We start from the raw sequence: 19,425 nt of genomic DNA, 5'->3' as shown, positions 1-19,425 counted from the left end.
GAAATAAATAAAACGTAAACCCCGAAGCACAGAGCCGGCGCAATAGTGAGCCTGACCGTGATTGCTTCCACGCAGGGGTCCCGGGCTCCCCGGGGTGGGGTTGGGGGGGGGGTGGAATGAAGCGGCCGGTGAGCGGGGCGCAGCCCGCACCGGGGCCCGGGTGGCCTGCTCCGCCCACGTGGGGCCGCGGCCCGTCGAATGACTCCGTGCAACGTGTTGGTGGCAGCGGCGGCGGCTGCGGCTCGGGCTCTTCCGGGCGCCGCAGCTTCCTGCCGAGCACCGCGCAGCCGCCTCCGCCGCGGAAGCCCCGGGTGCAGGCCTCGGCGCCGGTGCGGGACCGGGGCTCCGCCGCGCGCGCGCCCCGCGGGGCCCGGCGCCGCCCGACCGCACGATGCGCGCCGCGCCGCCGCCCGCGCCGCTCCTGCCGCTGCTGCTGCTGCTGCTCGCGCTCCTGGCCGCGCCCGCCGCCCGCGCCCGCACAGCCGAGTCCGCCCCGGCGCCGCAGCCCCAAGCCGAGCGCCAGCCGCGGCCGTCGCCCGGCCCGGGGCCCGGCAACGCCACCCGGACGGGGTCTGGGGCCGCGGCGGCGGCGGCGGCGGGCGGCGGCGGCGGCAGCTCCAACAGCAGCGGCGACGCCCTGGTGACCCGCATCTCCAGCCTGCTCCGCGACCTGCCCACCCTGAAGGCGGCCGTGATAGTGGCGTGCGCCTTCACCGCGCTGCTCATCGCCTGCCTGCTGCTGCGCGTCTTCAGGTGGGTCCGCACGCTCGCTGCCGTTCCCCCGCGGGCCAACCTGCCCCGCCAACCTGCTGTCACCGCGCGCCCGCCACCCCCGCGCGCACGGCTGCTCCGGGCGCGCGGCTCCGCTCGGGGCCCCGGTGCGCTCCAGCCAGCCCAGCCGAGCGTCTCCGGCCCTACCCGGAGGGCGTGCGCTCTGCCGACCGCCCCGCACCCCCCAAACGTTTTATAAATTTTCTCCCCCCTTTAACGATAGCTGTCGTGAATACTGGATTCCTTTGAACCCTCTGCTAGCGCTTAAGCTAACAGTAGCGCTCCAATTCTGGTAATTAATTCAGTATTTATTTTTACACGGAATTTATTTTTACACCCATTTCACAGATGGGGGAAAAAACCTCCAGAAAAGCGGGGTAGTTTATCCAAGTAAACTCAGTGGTGGAGGTAGAATTTGAGCCCAAGTCCGTCTGCCTTCAACTTTACCCATCTTGCTGTTCTTTCCTTTTTTTGCTTCGAAGGTTCCCCAGTGCCCCACCTGCCCTTTTCCTTTTCCTTCCTTGTGCTACCAAAAACAACAACAACAACAACAACAACAACAAAAGCATCGAGGATGGAATGCGCCCAGGGCGTGTGTTGGAGGTGACTTTGCACCAGGAATTGGAGCTGGGCACCAGGGTGGGTGCTTGGCGACCCTTGGTGGTCTGAGGGACTGTTGGGGGCTACAAATGGCTCTCCTGTGCTCCTGCCTGACGGGGCTGCCCCAGTGAAGACTTACTAGGGCGTGAGGGTCTGGGGGAGGCTTTTGTAGGTTGCTCAAGTTCAGGGGGAAAGTGTATGGGAAATAAGGAAGGAGGACCCTGGGTCCTTGGAGCAGAGATGGAGAAGACCACAGGGAATGCAAGGGGGACATTTTCTCTGAATGCCTGGGAAATCCTGTTTTTGCAGGAAATGATGCAAATGTGTCCTGTTGCTCAGACGGGCCACCTGGAAATCTGGGTGTGTGTGTGTGTGAGTTATTCCGTGCCCACCCCACCCCCCTTGAAGTGTACACAGTGTGCTTTGCTGTTTGATCAGCTGTTGGAGGGTTGGGGCCAGGGGCCCTCTTCGGGGGGCTCTTTGGGGCTCTCCTCGGGGGAGCATTTTCAGCACAGGAGTGGAAACCAGACCTGGAAAGGCAGGGTCGGGCTGTCTGTTGAGGTTTGCTGTTGGTGCTGTGCAACTCTGTGTCCAAGTGTTTCCTTGCGGGTCTGTAGGATTAAATGCCAGTGATCCTGAGAAAATGGAGAAAGGGGAATAGTGTTCCCACATCCACCCCCCACTCTGTCCCCTGCCCTGGTCCCGGCCATGTTGTTCCTAACTGTGCTGGTCCCCTTGATGTACTTTGGTCATTGAATTGCCCCTCTTCACCCCATCCTTTCTACTGCCTTCGCTCCTCTGCTCGCAAACTTCGGTGGCTCCCTGTACTGCTACCTGGGTGTGGCCTTCAGGGCTCTTACAGACTGGCCCCAGCCCATCCTGTGGCCATCAGCCAGCCCTTCTGAGCTTCTCTCCATCCCTTGCTTATTTCCTTATGCTCCATGGTTGGCCTGTGCCTTCCCACTGCTGGGCCAGCTCCTGCGGCACACCTTCCAGGTCTGCATCAAGCTCCCATGCCCCTTCCTCTGAGTAGTTTTCTGGACATTCGAGTGAGGTCCACTTCCTTTTCTGGCTTCCCCCAGCGCTAGCCTTGCGCATCCTCCGTACAAGCCTTCTTGCGCAGGGCTGGGTGGCTGGGTTTGCTGTCAAGCTCCCATTCTGAGCAGACAGGCCTGGGAGACAGGGATGTCCAGTCCCCCCTCGTATCTCAGTGCCGGATGCTGGCCTGGCATCCAGCGGATGCACCAGAGTCCTTCACTGACTCCCTGATGGTTCAGCTGGAGTGAGCTGTTGATGCCTAGACTGGCTCTGAGCACAGAGGTTTGAAACATTTTGCTCAAAATAGGCCTCTGAGCCTACAAGGCAGTGTGCTTTTTAAGAAGGCATTTGAACTATTTTGCTAGTCTGCTCCTTATTACCAAGGGGTGGGGGAGAAAGGCAGTCAGCATGTGGCCAGATGTGAGCTGCCTGTTGCTCAGGCCTGGTCTGCTTGTTTGCTTCGTGTAGGAGGAAGGTTCTGATTTTATAGAAGCTGGTCATATATGACTTGCCTCTTCGCCCATGGAAGGTGTCTTTCTTGGGGTGAGTTTGCAGGTGGACCACTGGCATCCCGGTTTCTGATGCCGACAGGAGCTTAAAGCATTTTACAGCTGGGAAGGGCCTTAGTGGTACACAGTCCCCATGTGGTCCTTTGCAGAGGAGAAAGTCACATTCCAGGGAGTAGAGTGAGTTGCCCACTAGATTCTAGAATGTGCTATAAATCTGTGGCTGAGGCAGCGCCAGCGCCCCATCTTGCTCGTGGTCTATACCGTGAGCTTTCCTCCTCTCCACAGCCCTTGGCAGGCTCGGTTCGTCGGGCCTCCCGGACCACCTGCTGTCCCGGCCGGGTGTCATGCTTTATGCGCTCCCTCTCTCAGATCCTTAGCGTGTAGTCACTGAGTCCTGGCCATTCCACCCTTCGAGTGACCCTGAGGCTCTCTCGCCTGGGCCCACATCCCTTCTTCCCCCATGGAGGCTTCTCCACCTGCCAGTACTTCTCCTTCTCCTTCTCCTTCTCCTTCTCCTTCTCCTTCTCCTTCTCCTTCTCCTTCTCCTTCCTCTTCTTCTTTTTTTAATGTTTATTTTTGAGAGAGAGAATGAGAGAGAGAGACAGAGCAAGCAGGGTAAGGGCAGAGAGAGGGGGACAAAGGATCCAAAGCAGGTTCTGTGCTGACAGCAGACAGCTCGATGTGGGGATTGAACTCACCAACTGTGAGATTCTGACCCGAGCTTCATGACCTGAAGTCTAATGCTTAACCGACTGAGCCACCCAGGCTCCCCTTCCTGCCAGCACTTCTGCTGGGCTTGCCTCCCTACCTTGTCTCTAAGTCACAGCAGTAGCCTTCACACTGGTGCCCCTGCTGCCAGCCTTGTCCCCGCCCCGTCCATCCTCCCACTCTGGTCTTGTCCTTCCTCTGCCCACCTGTTTCCCCCCACCCCCAAACAAGCTCCTTAGGCTGCAGACTATGTTGGCTCTTCATGAACAGGGCTCTGCCTCTCTCTCGAGTCCCTGTGTCAGCTCTGCCCACCGCTCCAGCCCCGCGGGGCTCCCAGAGGTTCTCCAGAGGTGCCACGTGGCCTGGGACCTGCATGCCTTGCTCCGCTCTGACCCTCTGCCTGGAGTCCCCTCTGCCACCGAGACTACACGGCCAGCTCATGGCTCTTTGCCCTCCTCTGTTGCCTCCTCTGAGAAACCTCCTCCAGCAGGGCCCTCCAGGGCTCCCTGAGCCCCTTTGGAGTTTGGAAATTCCTACATGGAGTCGAGACAGTCACTGAACGTGTCCCTCTGCTTTCCAGCCTGGGGACTCCCAAGAGCAAGGCTGGCCCTTGATCGTCTGTGCCTCTCTGGCACCAGGTAGCCTCCAAGCACAAAGCTGGCATCTAATGAAGATGTTGTTAGCAAATGAATGTTGAACTCCTCTAAGTATTTTATATTACTGCTGTTTCTCAAAATGTCCTCTGTGCCCAGATGCCTGGCTCATGCCAGAAGTCTGCGAGGTAGGAATATATTTGGATGGAGACTCTCCATTTCCTTAACAACGCAGACAAGGGAGGAAGAGTATAGTCAGGGTATTGCTTACCAAGCAGCGATGCTAGCCCCTTTGTGTGTTTTCCCTGAAGGAGCCACCTGGCCAGACAGCAGGAAAAATGTGGAGCCAAGGAAACTGTTAAAATGGAAAGCACAGAGGGGCACCTGGGTGGCTCAGTCTATTAAGCATCTGACTTCGGCTCAGGTCATGATCTCGTGGTTCGTGAGTTCGAGCCCTGCCTCAGGCTCTGTGCTGACAGCTCAGAGCCCGGAGCCTGCTTTGGATTCTGTGTCTCCTCTCTCTCTGCCCCTCCCCTGCTTACTTATGCTGTCTCTCAAAAATGAATAAACATTAAAAAAATTTTAAAAAAGGAAAGGAAAGCACAGAATGTATATTGTAGTGAAATATATAGATACCTTTAATGAAGCAATTCCATTCCCAGGGTACACACGTTTTTCACTGTGATCCATCTTTCTTCCAATTTTATTAATTAGAAGAAGCAGCAAAGGTCCATGGGCAGGAAGGTTCAGAGCAGTTCTGTTTGGTAGTAAAAGGATTTAAATAACCTCAGTATTTAACAACTGGGTCTTGGTTAAATAACTTATGGAACATGTGGAATACGGTACAGCTGTTAAAAATGATGGCATTGATCTAACAGCTATTATCGAGTGGGACGGGTTACGAAATAGTATGGATAGTACAATGGCATTTAAATCATAAATTATATACATACAATGAGTATGCAAGGAAATCTGTGTGTGTGCACATTTATGGATGTGGGTGATTATTATTTTTCAGGTTATGTTTTTATATAACCTGAAAAATAAAAATTTTTACATGCTCTGAGTTTCCTTACAACAGACATATGTTCTTTTCAGCTGTCCCTTGTCTGTGCACTCAGCTCATTGCTGTGGCTTGGGACATGTCTTCTCGGGGACCTGTGTGGGGGCACCTGGGGTGTACATGTGGGGTTTCTGGGCCCCAGGGTGACTCATACATGATTCTCTGGAGTATGTACCGGTTTGCCCTTCCTCCTGTAGTGCCTGAGGGTTCTGCGATCCTGTCGAGTATTAGTACCATTTGGCTTTCTCACTGTTCCAATTAGGTGGGTGTAATTGGAATCTCATTGGTTTGTTTTGCATTTTTCCATTTTCTCCTGAGGTTGAACAGCTCCCTCTTCCCGGACTTATGAATCGAGCCGATCCTGCCATCTGCAGAATCATTGACACCTTGTTCATGTGTTTGAATCATTAAGCAACACTGTTTTAAGAGGAGACAAAATTGGAAGGAGAGAAAGGCAGTGTGGATGCAGGGTACCTTCACTGTGTGTGTGTGTGTGTGTGTGTGTGTGTGTGTGTGTGTGTGTGTGTCCACACGTGCAGTTCTGCCCAGCTGGTAGTGGGGCTGCCTCCCCAGGTCTCTTACTTGATCTGTTTCTGAGAGCTAGAAGAGAAGCAACAAGGAGGCTGTCTAGGAAGTAGAAAACGGCAATTCCTCTAACTTTTGGATGTTTGGAAATATCTGGTGGGTTGCATGGAGTCAGGGATAACACAACTTAAGCCAGTATTGTGCCCCACATGCTCTCTCAGGTCTGACATTTACCCTTTGCAATCTGGGAGGAATCCGGCTCTCCTCTCCGGTGTCTTATGACCGGGGTGGAGACGAGGCAGAGAAACTACCACCTCAGCCACGACTTTCCTCTCCTCATGGGGATCCTTTCCCCATCTTGGCGAGTCTCCGAGCTCCACTGCCCAGGCCACATTTCTCCCAGATCTCTGCTGGCTGCATTCCCAGCCATTTCTTATTTCAAAAGCTTTGCAAAATCCTCTTATGTTGGAAGGAGGGTTTTGGTGCTTCCTGGAGGACGGGGGAGGAAGATGAATCCTCGGTGGTCTGACACTGCCCGGCTGTCACATTTGCCACAGTGGCAGAGGTGCATGCCGCCACGTCCTGAAGACGTTGGGACCCCAGAAGCTCCGTGAATTTACTAACCCAGGTAGGGGTGCCTGGGTGGCTTAGTCGGTTGAGGGTCCAACTTCAGCTCATGTCATGATCTCACAGTTCGTGGGTTCAAGCCTCGCATCAGGCTCTGTGCTGGCAGCTGGGAGCCCGGAGCCTGCTTCGGATTCTGTGTCCCGCCCCCCCCCCCGCCCCGACCCCGCCGCAATCACACACTCTCTCTCAAAAATAAATAAACATTAAAAAATTAAAAAAAAAATCTAACCCAGGTCTTTGAAAAGGAATGAAGACTTTTCTGCTTACCCCAGATTCCCCAAATTTCCCATCGTCTGTGTATTTACATTTATAATAAGAACAAATGTTATTTAAGAGAAAACATAACAGCTTCATACTTTTGGGATTTGGGGAAACTTAACCGTTCTGACATGTTTTTAGTTATTGCTTGTTAGCGTAGGAATATTCTTTTAATAAACTGGGGCTGTAGGCAGAACATGGTTAGAAAGTTAAGCCCCTTTTTATGACTTTGAGAGAGATCATGCAGTTTGTTTTGCATCAGGTTATTTTTTTTTTTTTTTTTTAAATTTTTTTTTTTTTTCAACATTTTTTATTTATTTTTTGGGACAGAGAGAGACAGAGCATGAACGGGGGAGGGGCAGAGAGAGAGGGAGACACAGAATCGGAAACAGGCTCCAGGCTCCGAGCCATCAGCCCAGAGCCTGACGCGGGGCTCGAACTCACGGACCGCGAGATCGTGACCTGGCTGAAGTCGGACACTTAACCGACTGCGCCACCCAGGCGCCCCAACATCAGGTAATTTTTGATTGTTTGACCAAAGTTTTTGAATTGGGGGGAAAAGCTATAGAAGTGAAACATATTTATCCTAACTTAATCTTAATTTTTTACTGGATTTTCTGTTTCCTTTTCAGTTTCATTGTGATAAAACCGACATACAGCACTGTAAGCTGAGGGTATACAGCCGAATGGTTTGGATTACGTATATCGTGAAATGATTAGCACAATAAGTTTACTTACTATCTATCACCTCACACAGATACCAAACAAAAAAAAAAAAGAAAAAAAAAAAGGTTTTTGTTTTCTTCTTTATGACGAGAACTTTTGGGATCTGCTTGCTTAGCCATTCTCAGATGCACTGTACCACAGTGTGAGCCACGGTCATCATCAGGTTAACATTATACCTTCCAGAACTTGTCTTCTAACTGGAAGTTTGCATCCTTGGGCCATTTTCATCCAATCCCCCGCTCCCCCCTTCTCCCGTTTAATTTTATATACCACAGTGAAGAAAGAGTGTTAAATAATACAGCAAAAATTCAGATTAAATTTTTTTAAATGTTTATTTTTGAGAGAGAGACACAAACACACACACACACACACACACACACACACACACACACACACACACAGATAGTGTGAGCGGGGGAGGAGCAGAGAGAGAGGGAGACACAGAATCTGAAGCAGGCTCCAGGCTCTGAGCTGTCAGCACAGAGCCTGATGCGGGGCTTGAACCCATGAACCGTGAGATCATGAGCTGAGCTGAAGTCTGGCACTTAACCATCTGAGCCACCCAGGTGCCCCTGGAGATATTTTTGATTGTCATGACTTGGGGAGAGGGATGCTAGTGTCCTGTGGTATTTCGAGTCCAAGGATGTCCCAGAATCCTCCTATAGCACAGGACAGCTCCTTAACAAAGGATAGCCTGAGACTTCGGTAGTGCTGAGGTTCCCTGACAGTCTGGGCTGGGAGGCTGTTGGTCGCCTCACGTGAGCGGTTTACTGGGCCTTTCTGGGCATTCATTGGAGTACATGCCTCCAAGGCCTGTGGGGATATTTAGAATGACATCAAGTCGACCAAGTCCCTGGCTCCCCTTTCAATAGCAAAGTATCCTCTTGTATTTAAAAATCCGATTCTGAAAACAGATGTAATTTATATCCAGCCTTTTGGTCCTGCTTCTGCCCGTCAATGAGGACACAGCCATATGGCCAAAGTAATCAGGCAGGTGCATCTGTCTCTGAGAGCCTCTTTCAGATGCAATTGGTGACTCTAACGTGCGTGAGCCTCCCTGGACACACAAGACCCTGAGTGGAGGAAGTGTCTCATGGCTGCTTATCCAATGTGTCTGTGAGGACTGGGCACCTGCCAATGATTTCTTCTCTCAAATCCGAAAGGGAGAAAAATCCCTCTTTAATTTAACCCTGAGCCCTTTGCCTTGTATAACTTTACCTATAAACTTTCATGCGCACGTATGCATTGGTTGGGGGGGTGGGCTTTGCAAACTCAGGTCCCTCCTGACACCTGAGGCACGTCCAGGGGTGGGGTCTCCAGTGTTAGTGTCTGTGTAGCACCCTCCTCGCTTTAAGCAGAGGACGCTTGAGGGGTTGAGCCGGTATTTTAGTTTTATGGCCGATGCTTTGGTGCTAACTATTTGCAGAGGTAATTTCTGCAACCATGCATTTGGAATCATGTTGTCATGGTTTCACTTAAAAAAATCCATACTTAATCTAAGGGTGATCTGCCAGGAGCCCAGACTTTATTTTCCTCACGGTGCAGGGGACAGGAAATCCACGTTTATTGCCAGGTGTGGCGCAGGGGAGAGGCTGTGGCAACAGAGAGCTCCCTTGACCTCCCTCCCTTCATACGGATGAGAAAACTGAGGGCCACAAGAGGGGAGGGTTTATTGAGGTCATCCAGTGAGTCTGTAGGAAAAATAGAACTTAAGTGCAAGGAGTTCTGATGCTCAGCTTGGTCCTTTCTGGGCCTCCAATCTGTGGTGGGCTGGGTTTTGGTCTGGTCCCGCTGTGTCTCCCCAGCATATTCGGCCAAGGGCCCAGGAGAAACCATGGTTGAATGGATGGAGCATTCTTCTTCCCAGTGTATTTACCGAGGCCCACTGTCAGCCTAGGGGGGACTGTGCTGTCCAAGGAGCTTCTAGTGCAATCCAGGAGATAGGCTGATGCCCCTGGAGGATTCTACTGGGTAGAGAAGAAAGAATGCAGTTCAACGGAGGAATGATATAACAAAAGCCACACTCACAAGCAAAAGCATACACTACAGAAGGTTGGCCCCAGGGGCTTTGGCCCCAGACTGAATGGTCTGGGAAGGCAAGTGGGGAGGAAGAGGATTTTGCCGTGGGGGGGTGTGTGCGAAAACGATCACTTGGAAATCATGATGATGACAATAATAGTAGCAACTAATATCCATGAAGCCCTCACTGTGTGCCAGGCTCTGTGCTAAACGTTTTCTGTGTTTCCTCATTCCTCCGATCGGTGTGCGGCCGGAGCGCCCAGTTTCCAGATGAGTAAATCAAGGCACAGAGTGATGTAGTCTTGCTCACGGCCATGCCGCTGGTGAAGGGCTGGAATCTGACTTCCGAGCCAGGGTTCTCTGCCCTTCCCTTCTCGAAGCCAGATTTTGGAAGACACCAATTCTAGCTGGAGGATTTGGGGAATTGTAGTGGATGGGAGAATCGTATGGAGTGAAATAAAGTGCTGCTTTAATGCTGACCCATGCTAGGTGCTTAGTAAGTATTTGCTGAGTGACTGAGTGAATAGTGATGTGGCTACAGTGGGGACTCAGGATGGTTGTGGAGACCTGTGGAAGGGGCTGGAAGGACCAGTAGGGAGGGCTGGAGGTCTGAGCCTATGAAGAGGAAGAGGGGGAGGAGAGTGTCAGGAGGCCCTGAAGGACCTGGAGAAAGGGGTCACGGCGGGGTCAGGCAGGGGAGAAGGGGAGAAAGAAGATGATGCAGGGGCACCTGGGTGGCTCAGTCGGTTAAGCATTTGACTCTTGATTTCCGGCTCAGGTCACGGTCTCACGGTTTGTGGGTTTGAACCCTGTGTCGGGCTTTGCGCTGTGTCAGTGTGGAGCCTGCTTGGAACTCTCTTTCCCTCTCTCTCTGCCCCTACCCTACTTGCACACACACACACACACACACACACACACACACACTCTTTCTCTCAAATAAATAAACTTTAAAAAAAAAAAAGAAGAAAGTGCTGTATAGGTGACACTTGCTCACAGAAATTCCATCCCACACATCTGGACATCTGGGCTGAGCTTCTGTGAGAAGTGACTGCCCCTGAAGTGAGGTGCGGGTGGCAAGGAGTGACGTTCCCACGCCTCCCCTACCACGTGGCAGGGACAAGTGGGTGCTGAAAGGGTCACTTATGACATGCGTCCCAAAGCACAGTGACTTCAGAGTTTCCAGGCTGTAGTTGGGTCCGCCGGGTCCGTCAAAAGAGTCCCTCTCCGTCATCTCGCCACTGCCCTTGTAAACCCATGGAGCCGCCCCTGGAGGCTGCCTGCGTCGCGTTTATGCCTCGCCTCCCTCACCTGGTACCTCGTATGAAAACAAGGCGGACCTAGGGGCACCTGGGTGGCTCAGTCGGCTAAGCAACTGACTTCGGCTCAGGTCATGATCTCACGGCTCATGGGTTCGAGCCCCGCATTGGGCTCTGTGCTGACAGCTCCGAGCCTGGAGCCTGCTTCAGATTCTGTGTCTCCCTCTCTCTCTGTTCCTCCCCTGCTCATTCTCTGTCTCTTTCTGTCTCTCAAAAATAAATAAACGTTAAAAAAAAATTTTTTAAAACAAGGCGGACCCAACCCTTTGCAAACACACCTGGCAGCTGGAGGAACAGGTCTTGCTTGGTGCGTTGGCTGTTGCCATACCACACGTGACTCCCCCAACTGGTTAAAGCCGTTGGTGTGCTTATTTTTTGTCTTCGAAGAATGAAAGTTGGAGACAGTCCCCAGGGAGCGACAGACAAACAAGTGTGGAGAGCAGACGGAGGCCAGAAGCTGTGGTGTTACGAAGAAAAGCCCTAAGGCTTGTGATCAAGCTCTCTGGGGTCCTGTGGCCCGTTTTGTATGATCCGTGTTTATATGAACTGTACGCACCCCCAGGGCACAACGCGCATTGTGTGCCGGATGTAGGCATTGGGCTCCGTCAGAAATGACACCACTTCCGTGAACCCCAAGGGGATGGTGCCCAAGAGGGAGGGAGGCAGCTAGGTTGTGTGAATAACAACTGAACTTCTGGGGAGCAGCTATGAGGAAGGCCTTGGTTGAACATGCGAGTCATTCCATCTTTCTGGGCTCATGATTTTTTCGTTGAGTTGTTGAGTATCACTCCTGCTTGGCATCCATGACCATGGCCAGGAACTAGAGGTTGCAAACTGATGGTCCGCAGATACGTTTTTTGTTTTGTTTTGTTTTGTTTTGATCTGCGCAGTGTTTTTGACAACTGAGATGGTTGAGGACACTTACAAATTGGAAGTCTTCATGTGAGAATCGAGGTCTGCTTTTCTCGACAGACAAGAATCCCTGGAAACATAGGGCCTCTGTTCCAGGTGACAGTCGCGGGTAGGCGCTGGGTCGCAGCCATCGCTCTCGGCCGGGGCTGTGAACACCTTGCGTCTCTGAGTCAGAGAGCATTGGTCGCCGTTTGTCATCCCGTTCGTTCCGACGTTCGTGTCGCACCAGGCCTGCTTCACTGGTTTCCTGTGCCTGCGGGGCTCTGTGGCATTTGCGTTTTTGACGCGGTGCTTTGGGTCACTGCACTTGACCGGGAGCCGGGTGCCGAAACCGAGGAGCCCTGGCATGGTGGGGAGGGTGCAGCCCAAGGACAGAGAAAGGCGTGGAGGTGCTTGCTTCTGGGTGCATCTGGAAGGCTCTCGAGCACCAGTGTTCAGGAGGGCCTGACTGGAGCCATGGTAGAGCTGGGCCGCTGGAGACCTTGAAGCTCACACTGTGCTGGAGGAGAAGCTTTGTCTCATGGACCTGACCATCAGTCCCCAGGTGCCCACCCGGAGCTTAGCGCGATGAGGTTCCTGTTGGAGCTTAGCGTGTTTACCTCCTTCAGTGGCTTGTTTCAACTGCTTTAAAAGGAAGGTTTTGGGTGGGGTGCAGGGGCCGGGCCCCAGGAAGGAGGGTTGTACTTGGGAATTGTATCCTGGCCACTGGCCTTGGTGAGCAGTGGCGCTGGCCTTGCCTCCTGAGCTGGGGGCTAATCCTAGACCTATTCTCCAGGGACAGCACTGTTGTTCCTTCCTGCAGGGAAGCTTGATGGTGGGTTTTGGAATTGGGTTCTTTCTTCAGATATACTTAGTTTTCTTTTTTTTTTAATTTTTTAAAAATGTTTTTATTTATTTTTGAGAGAGAGAGAGCACATGTACGTGCGTGAGCGGGGGAGGGGCAGAGAGAGAGGGAGACACAGAATCCGAAGCAGGTTCCAGGCTCTGAGCTGTCAGCACAGAGCCCGACGTGGGGCTTGAACTTGTGAACTGCAAGATCAAGACCTGAGCCAAAGTTGGAGGCTTAATCACCTGAGCCACCCAGGCGCCTTAGTTTTATTTTAATTAAAAAAAAAAAAAATTATTTATTTATTTATTTATTTATTTATTTATTTATTTATTTATTTTGAGAGAGAGAGAGAGAGAAGGGGAGAGGGGCAGAGATAATCTTCCTGATGCAGGACTTGATCCCGTGACCCTGGAATCATGACCTGAACCGAAATCAAGAGTCAGACGCTCAACTGACTGAGCCACCTAGGCACCCCGAGGTTACTTAGTTTTCTAGGGAAGCCTCAGTAGTTATGTCTTACGCTCTGAGGTTGGAGGTGCAGGGTCAAGGTCAGAGGGAAAAATGGGAAAAGCCCCTGACCCCAGAGCAGAAGCCCCACCAGGCGTTAAGGCCATGTGGCATCTCAGCCAGCTCCCAGCAGCTTCTGGGTTCTGTGTCCCCCACCCCATTTCGTTCTTATTTTCTTTATTAATTTTTTTGTTTTTAAATATTTTATTTTTATTGAGGGAGAGAGGGCGCAGGTGGGTGAGGGTGGAGAGAGAGAGAGAGAGAATCCTATGATGGCCGGGGAGGGGGAGTAGAGAGAGAGGGAGAGAGGCAAGGAGAGAGGGAGAGAGAAGTGGAGTTCACCCAAAATGGGGCTTGAGCTCACCTGAGGCGGGGCTCGTGCTCACTCCACATGGGACTTGAAACCATGAACCGTGAGATCATGACCTGAGCCAAAGTCGGATGCTCAACAGCTGAGCCACCCAGGGGCCCCTGTTAATTTTTCTCAATGTCAGAGGTGACATGCTCTTTGTGACAAGTAGTGTGGTTTCTGCAGCAAGCTGGTCCTCGAGCTACAGACCTACTTTAATGGGCTTAAAAATGAAATCAGCCAGGGTGGAGGAAAGGTTTGGTTGCTGGGTTTGGCTCCTAAAGTCCCCAGATGAGGGGAGGCAACATGAGGCCTCTGGGCGGAGCAGAGGGGCCCCTGGGCCAGCTCCAAGGGGAGAGCAGGCCTGATGCATTTAAAGTATTTTTTTAATTACTGACTTTGAATTTTACTTCCTCGTTTGTTTCTTTTAAAAATAGATCGTATGTTCACATGGTTCAAAATTCCTGAGGAGCCAAAGAATATATTGTGAATAATGTCCTTCTTACCTCTTGTCCCCTCAGCCACCACACTTTCTTCTCTGCTTGCCATCAATTTCCTGTGTCTCTTTCCCGAGAGGTTTTAAAAGTAGAGAAATGAGCGTAACGTATGTACAGACACATATAAATAAATACATATCTTTCCCTATTTTTTAAAAATGTTTATTTATTTTTTGAGAGAGAGGGTGTGTGTGTGCGGTGGGGGAGGGACAGAGAGAGAGAGGGAGAGAGAGAATCCCAAGCGGGCTCCGTGCTGTCAGCTCAGAGCCTGATGTGGGGCTCAAACCCACAATCTGTGAGATCAAGACCTGAGCTGAAATCAGCAGTCAGATGCTTAACTGACTGACCCACCCAGGCACCCCATATTTACGTTAAAAGAATTTTTTTTTAATGTTTATTTTTGAGAGAGACAGAGAATGTGCGAACCAGGGAGGGGCAGAGAGAGAGGGAGACACAGAATCTGAAGCAGGCTCCAGGCCCCAAGCTGTCAGCACAGAGCCAGACGTGGGGCTTGAACTCATGAACCGCAAGATTATAACCTGAGCTGAAGTCAGACTCTTAACCTACTGAGCCACCCAGGCGCCCCTGTCTTTCCCTGTTGTTAGTAACAGCTTTATAAGATAATTCTCATATCCCACAATTCACCCATTTAAAGTGTCCAATTCGTGGTTTTTAGTGCATGCACAGACTTGCGCACCATTACCTCAATCAATTTAGAAGATTTTCATCACCCCAGAAAGAAACTCTGAGCCCATTAGCAGAACCCCCATCTCCCTCCCAACCCCCAGGCTTAGGTAAACCCTATTTAGGATCAGTTTCCCTTCAAACTCCTCTTTTCCAGAATTTTCCTAGCTATTCTTGTTATCCATTTTTTCCCCCCTTCTCTGAGCTTTGGGACTAACTCATCTAGATCCCCCAACAAAAATCTGTCCGTATTTTATTGGATTTCGTTAAACTTGTAGATTAATATAAGAGGCGTGACATTGGCGTGGACGCTTTGTAGTCGGAAGCACGGCGCGCCCTCCCTTTGCTGGCACGGTCCTCCGTCGGTTGTTTTTCGGTGGTGGAGGAGGCAGGGGGCGACCACAAGAATTTGCAATTGGATTCTTGCTAAAGCATCTGACTTCGGCTCAGGTCATGATCTCTCCGTTCATGAGTTCGAGCCCCGCGTCGGGCTCTGTGCTGACGGCCCGGGGCCTGGAGCCTGCTGTGGATTCTGTGTCTCCCTCTCTCTCTGCCCCTCTCCTGCTTGCACTCTGTTTCTCTCTGTCTCCCAAAAATAAATAAACATTAAAGTTTAAATTTTTTTTTTTTTAAAGATTCAGGGGAGTGAGTCATCCGGAGGCACATAACAGAGGAATTGGGGAGCCGAGGTCCAAACCCCATCTCTGGAAGTGCAGTCTATGGGTCTGACTGCTGCACCCCCAGCTGGATTTCTCATAACAAACTAACCCTTAAGGGTTGGTTTAGTTTTGTTCCTCCTCGCGGGGAAGGGCAGGGACGGAAGGCCCCCCTCCACGTTGGCCCGCTGAGCCCCGATGCTCTGCTCCCCGGCCTTTGTGTTTGCATAAGCAGAACAGCCTCCCCTCACTGGGAAACCCGCTTCTGGGCAGCTGCTGACAGGGCCTCTGTGTAAACAAATCCCCTGGCTTTAGGATCACATTTCAGAGTAAAAGAATCTTGAACTTCTCCTCTGCCTTGTTAGAAATGTGTGTTTTGGCTCCTGTGGAAGGATCCTTTGTCTCTTAGAACTTCTCTGGTCTTGCCTCTTCCTGTGAAACACAATGTGAACATTTACTTAAAGCCACCGCTTGCCATCTCTTCGTTGAGGCCATCTGGTTCAAAGGGACCTTGTTCCACGGGTGCCTGGGTGGCTTAGTCAGTTAAGTGTCGAACTCCTGATTTCAGCTCAGGTCATGATCTCATGGTTCCAAGCCTCGGGTCGGGCTCTGCACTGACAGCACGGAGCCTGCTTGGGATTTTCTCTGCCCCCCTCTCTCTGCCCCTCCTCCAAGCACTCTGTCTCTCTCTCTCTTTCTCTCTCAAAAAATGGATAAATAAAAAAATAAAGGGACCTTATTCACTGAAGAGAAATGGTGTCACCGGGGCCATGCTGTAGAGCACAGGCCAGCTATATCTTTTCCCTTCTTTGATTCTCGAATCTTCTTTAGCTGGAAGCTGTATGCCTGACAGTTTTGGCAGGCTCCTCCCCTGCCTGCCCCCCCCCCCCCCCCCCCCCCCCCCCGTGTATGACTGTGGAAACAGGCCTGTGTATAGAATTGCGGGGTTATGAACTCAGATCTTACTCTGCACCTGGGCTCTAGAACCAGGTGTCTAGAACTTTCTTCCTCAGGTTGGTGACCGAGATGAGGGCTGTGCCCACAAGCTGACGCACTGTCCCCTGGAGAGACTCAGGGGACTTCAGAGTCTTTGTGGCCATGTGGCCTTGGCCTTTTTCGCAGGCCAGTGTGCTTATAAACATCCCTGTGGGAAGGAGTCACCAGGATGTTTGTGTTCTTGGAAAACCTGTTCCCCGGTGGCTCTAAGCAGAAATGTTTAGGATGTTGTCACGGAGGCACTTTGTATGTATGGGTTCTTTCTTTCTAGAGCAGGGATGAGTCCTGGGGTTTTGAAGGGTTAGACGAAATAAAATTGTATGTACATGTGGAAGTTTTACCGATAGCAGGTAGGAAAATCCCAAGATGGTTTGTATTGTTACAGCGATGGTTTCACTTCATGCTGTGCCTGCCTTCGTTCCATCAGGATCCTGTGACTGGATTCTCCATGTGGTGTGTGACAGAAACCTCAGCCCAGGCTGGCTTTGGTAGCTGTCAAGGAGGGCTGGCTTTATTTTATTTATTTATTCATTTATTTTTAATTTTTTTTAATGTGTATTTTTGAGAGAGAGATTGAGAGAGAGACAGAGAGAGAGAGAGAGAGTGCAAGTGGGGGAGGGCCAGAGAGAGAGGGAGACACAGAATCCGAAGCAAGCACCAGGCTCTGAGCTGTCAGCACAGAGTCCGACATGGGGCTCGAACTCATGAATGGTGAGATTGTTACTTGAGCTGAAGTTAGACGCTCAACCAACTGACCCACCCAGGCGCCCCAAGGAGGGCTGGCTTTATAGTAGATTTGGAACTTGATCTCTCTCCCTCCCAATCTGCCTTCTGCCATATGGGCTTTATTTTCCATTTCTTTTTTTTCTTTTTAAGTTTATTTGTTTATTTTGAGAGAGAGACAGAATAAAAGCATGAATGGGGGAGGGGCAGAGAGAGAAAGAGAGAGAGAGAGAGAGAGAGAGAGAGAGAGAATCCCAAGCAGGCTCCACACTCTAAGTACAGATCCTGACGTGGGGCTTGACCCCTGAATTGTGAGATCATGACCTGAGCCAAACTCTGACACTTAACCAACTGAGCTGCTCAGGCACCCCTTTACTTTCCATTTCCAGAAGGTGGCAAGATGGCTTGCTTCATTTGGGTCTCAAGACCAGTGGATGGAGCATTTACTGCCCCCGGTCCAGCCTTCCTAGCAAAAGGCCATTGGCTCTGATTGGTCCCCAGTCCCGCCCCTCTTGCTGTGGCCTGGGGATTGCAACACACTGATTGGCTCGGGCTTCAGTCCCACAGCTACTCCTGGAACTGGGGGTGTGGTAGGTGACCAGGCCCCCTCAACCGCGGGGACTACGTGGGAAGGGGACTCACCCAGGCCCCTGAAGATGTAGACGCCGAAAGGAGGGAGGAAATGGAAACTGGCCTGCTTCGAACCGACTCGTGTCCTGAGGGTCCACGATTTAGAGCAAGTTCATTAGAAGTGTGCGCAGATCAATTTGGAGTAGGAATGTGCGAGCTCTGTTAAGTGGCAGGTTCTAGAAGGGCAGAGAGTTTCTTGGTGTTAACGTGGAGTGGGGGTGGAGTCTGGTGGGGGTGCAGAGTGGGCTTGCGTTTGAGAGTGAGCAGGAAGTATCTAGAGACAGCTGGCACCTTGCCTCTTGGCAGGCACGGGTGGTTCAAGGTGACCGCCAGGGAGCTTTGTTCTGGGGCAGCCTTTGGCCTTGGCCGTGGGAACATCAACCTCTCTGAGCCCCCTTTTCCTCAGTTGTGAGGCAGGCGGCGGCACCTTGTAGAGTGCTTGATGAGCTGTGACATGTGATCACATGTGATCAGTATGTGTAAATGACTTAGCCCAGCAAGAGCTCACCTGTTGTAGACTGGTATTAATTAGAAAAGACACGTTAGAGTGTCCACACTCAGAGAAGACAGAGCAGGACTGGGTGAAGTTATTCGGGCTGGAGAACTATCCGTTTTCTGTTTTCTCCCATTCTCCCTCCCTGAAGCAGGATGACACTGTTCTCCAGCCCCAGGACCCTTGGAATCTGCGGGAAATGCTCACTGACTGTTCACGCGTTTCCCTGCTTCTGACTTGGGCACTGCTAGGAAAGGAGGGGTTCGCTTCCTCTTGTGACAAATATGTGGGGAGCCTCCCATCCCGCCCCACCTGAATGCGTGCGTAGCTTGTGCATTGACCGTGACCGCCCCCCTCCACCGAAGGCACTTGTCCCTGGAGGCCGCTGTCCATGCGTCTGGGTCTCTTCAGCCTCTCACTGGGTCCCAGTTTCCCTGTTAACACGTCCAGCTGTGGAACAGTGACATCGCTCCTTCTTTGTGATGTTTCTGTGTCTCAGAGAGCTGATCATTTGAAATGTAATTTCTTCAGCTCATTACGTCAGAACTGGCATTTAAAGCATGCACGAGGGCCCTTGTTAATGGCCTCTTGTCCCTAGTCAGGGTCCTCCTAGTGAAACAGGACCAAGAAGGTCGATGGATGGATGGATCGACTGATCTATCTTTCTATCTTTCTAAGAGCCATGGAACATATATCAATATGTAACACATGAATTATATTATTAAAACATTAGTCACTTGTATATAATCAGTCAATAGATTTATATATATATGTATATATACATGTATACATATATATACACACACACACACATGTATATACATATATATATATATATATATATATATTTTTTTTTTTTTTTTAAGTAATTGGCTTACAAGATTAAGGAGGCTGACAAGTTCCAAGATTTGCAAGGAGAACGTGCAATCTAGAAACCCAAGAGCTTGCAATGGTGTAAGTTCCCATCCCAAGGATGGCAGGCCTGAAACCCAAGAAAAGCTAGCTTTTCAGCTTAATTGTCAACATAGGGAAGAAACAAACAAAAAACAATGTCCCACCTCAAAGGCAGTCAGGCAGGGAGGTCAGTCTTTATGTTTTGGTCAGACCTTCAGCTGATTGGATGAGGCCCACCACACCAAGGAGAGCAGTCTGTTACTTAGTCTGTCAATTCAGATGTTAATCTTATCCAGAAATACCCTCACAGAAACACCCAGAAGTAATGTTTGATGAAATGCCTGAACGCCTTGTGGCAGTTGACATACAGAATTAACATATAGAATTAACCATTACACCTTTGGTGTAATCTTGGGGTTTAAAATTATTTTCTGAGGTCACATGGCTGGAATGGGTGGCATTAAACCAAGTAGGCCGTGACATTGTAGAAGCTGGTGGTGTT

General features: G+C 51.0%; 1 protein-coding gene across 1 annotated transcript in view; it reads left to right on the top strand.

Annotated features, from left to right (window-relative positions):
* The first annotated feature begins 245 nt into the window (after positions 1-245).
* Positions 246-19,425, top strand: part of FAM174B (family with sequence similarity 174 member B) — a 34,071-nt gene continuing 14,891 nt past the window's right edge. Inside the window, exon 1 of the mRNA XM_058736691.1 lies at positions 246-753. Within this exon, the coding sequence (XP_058592674.1) occupies positions 392-753 (362 nt within the window). The 5' untranslated portion in view covers positions 246-391. The remainder of the gene's footprint in view (positions 754-19,425) is intronic.

This window comes from Neofelis nebulosa, chromosome 7 (assembly GCF_028018385.1).
Source record: "Neofelis nebulosa isolate mNeoNeb1 chromosome 7, mNeoNeb1.pri, whole genome shotgun sequence".
Classification (NCBI taxonomy): Eukaryota; Metazoa; Chordata; class Mammalia; order Carnivora; family Felidae; genus Neofelis; species Neofelis nebulosa.
Note: the sequence above shows the minus strand (reverse complement) of the source record. Positions and strands in the feature narration are given on the sequence as shown.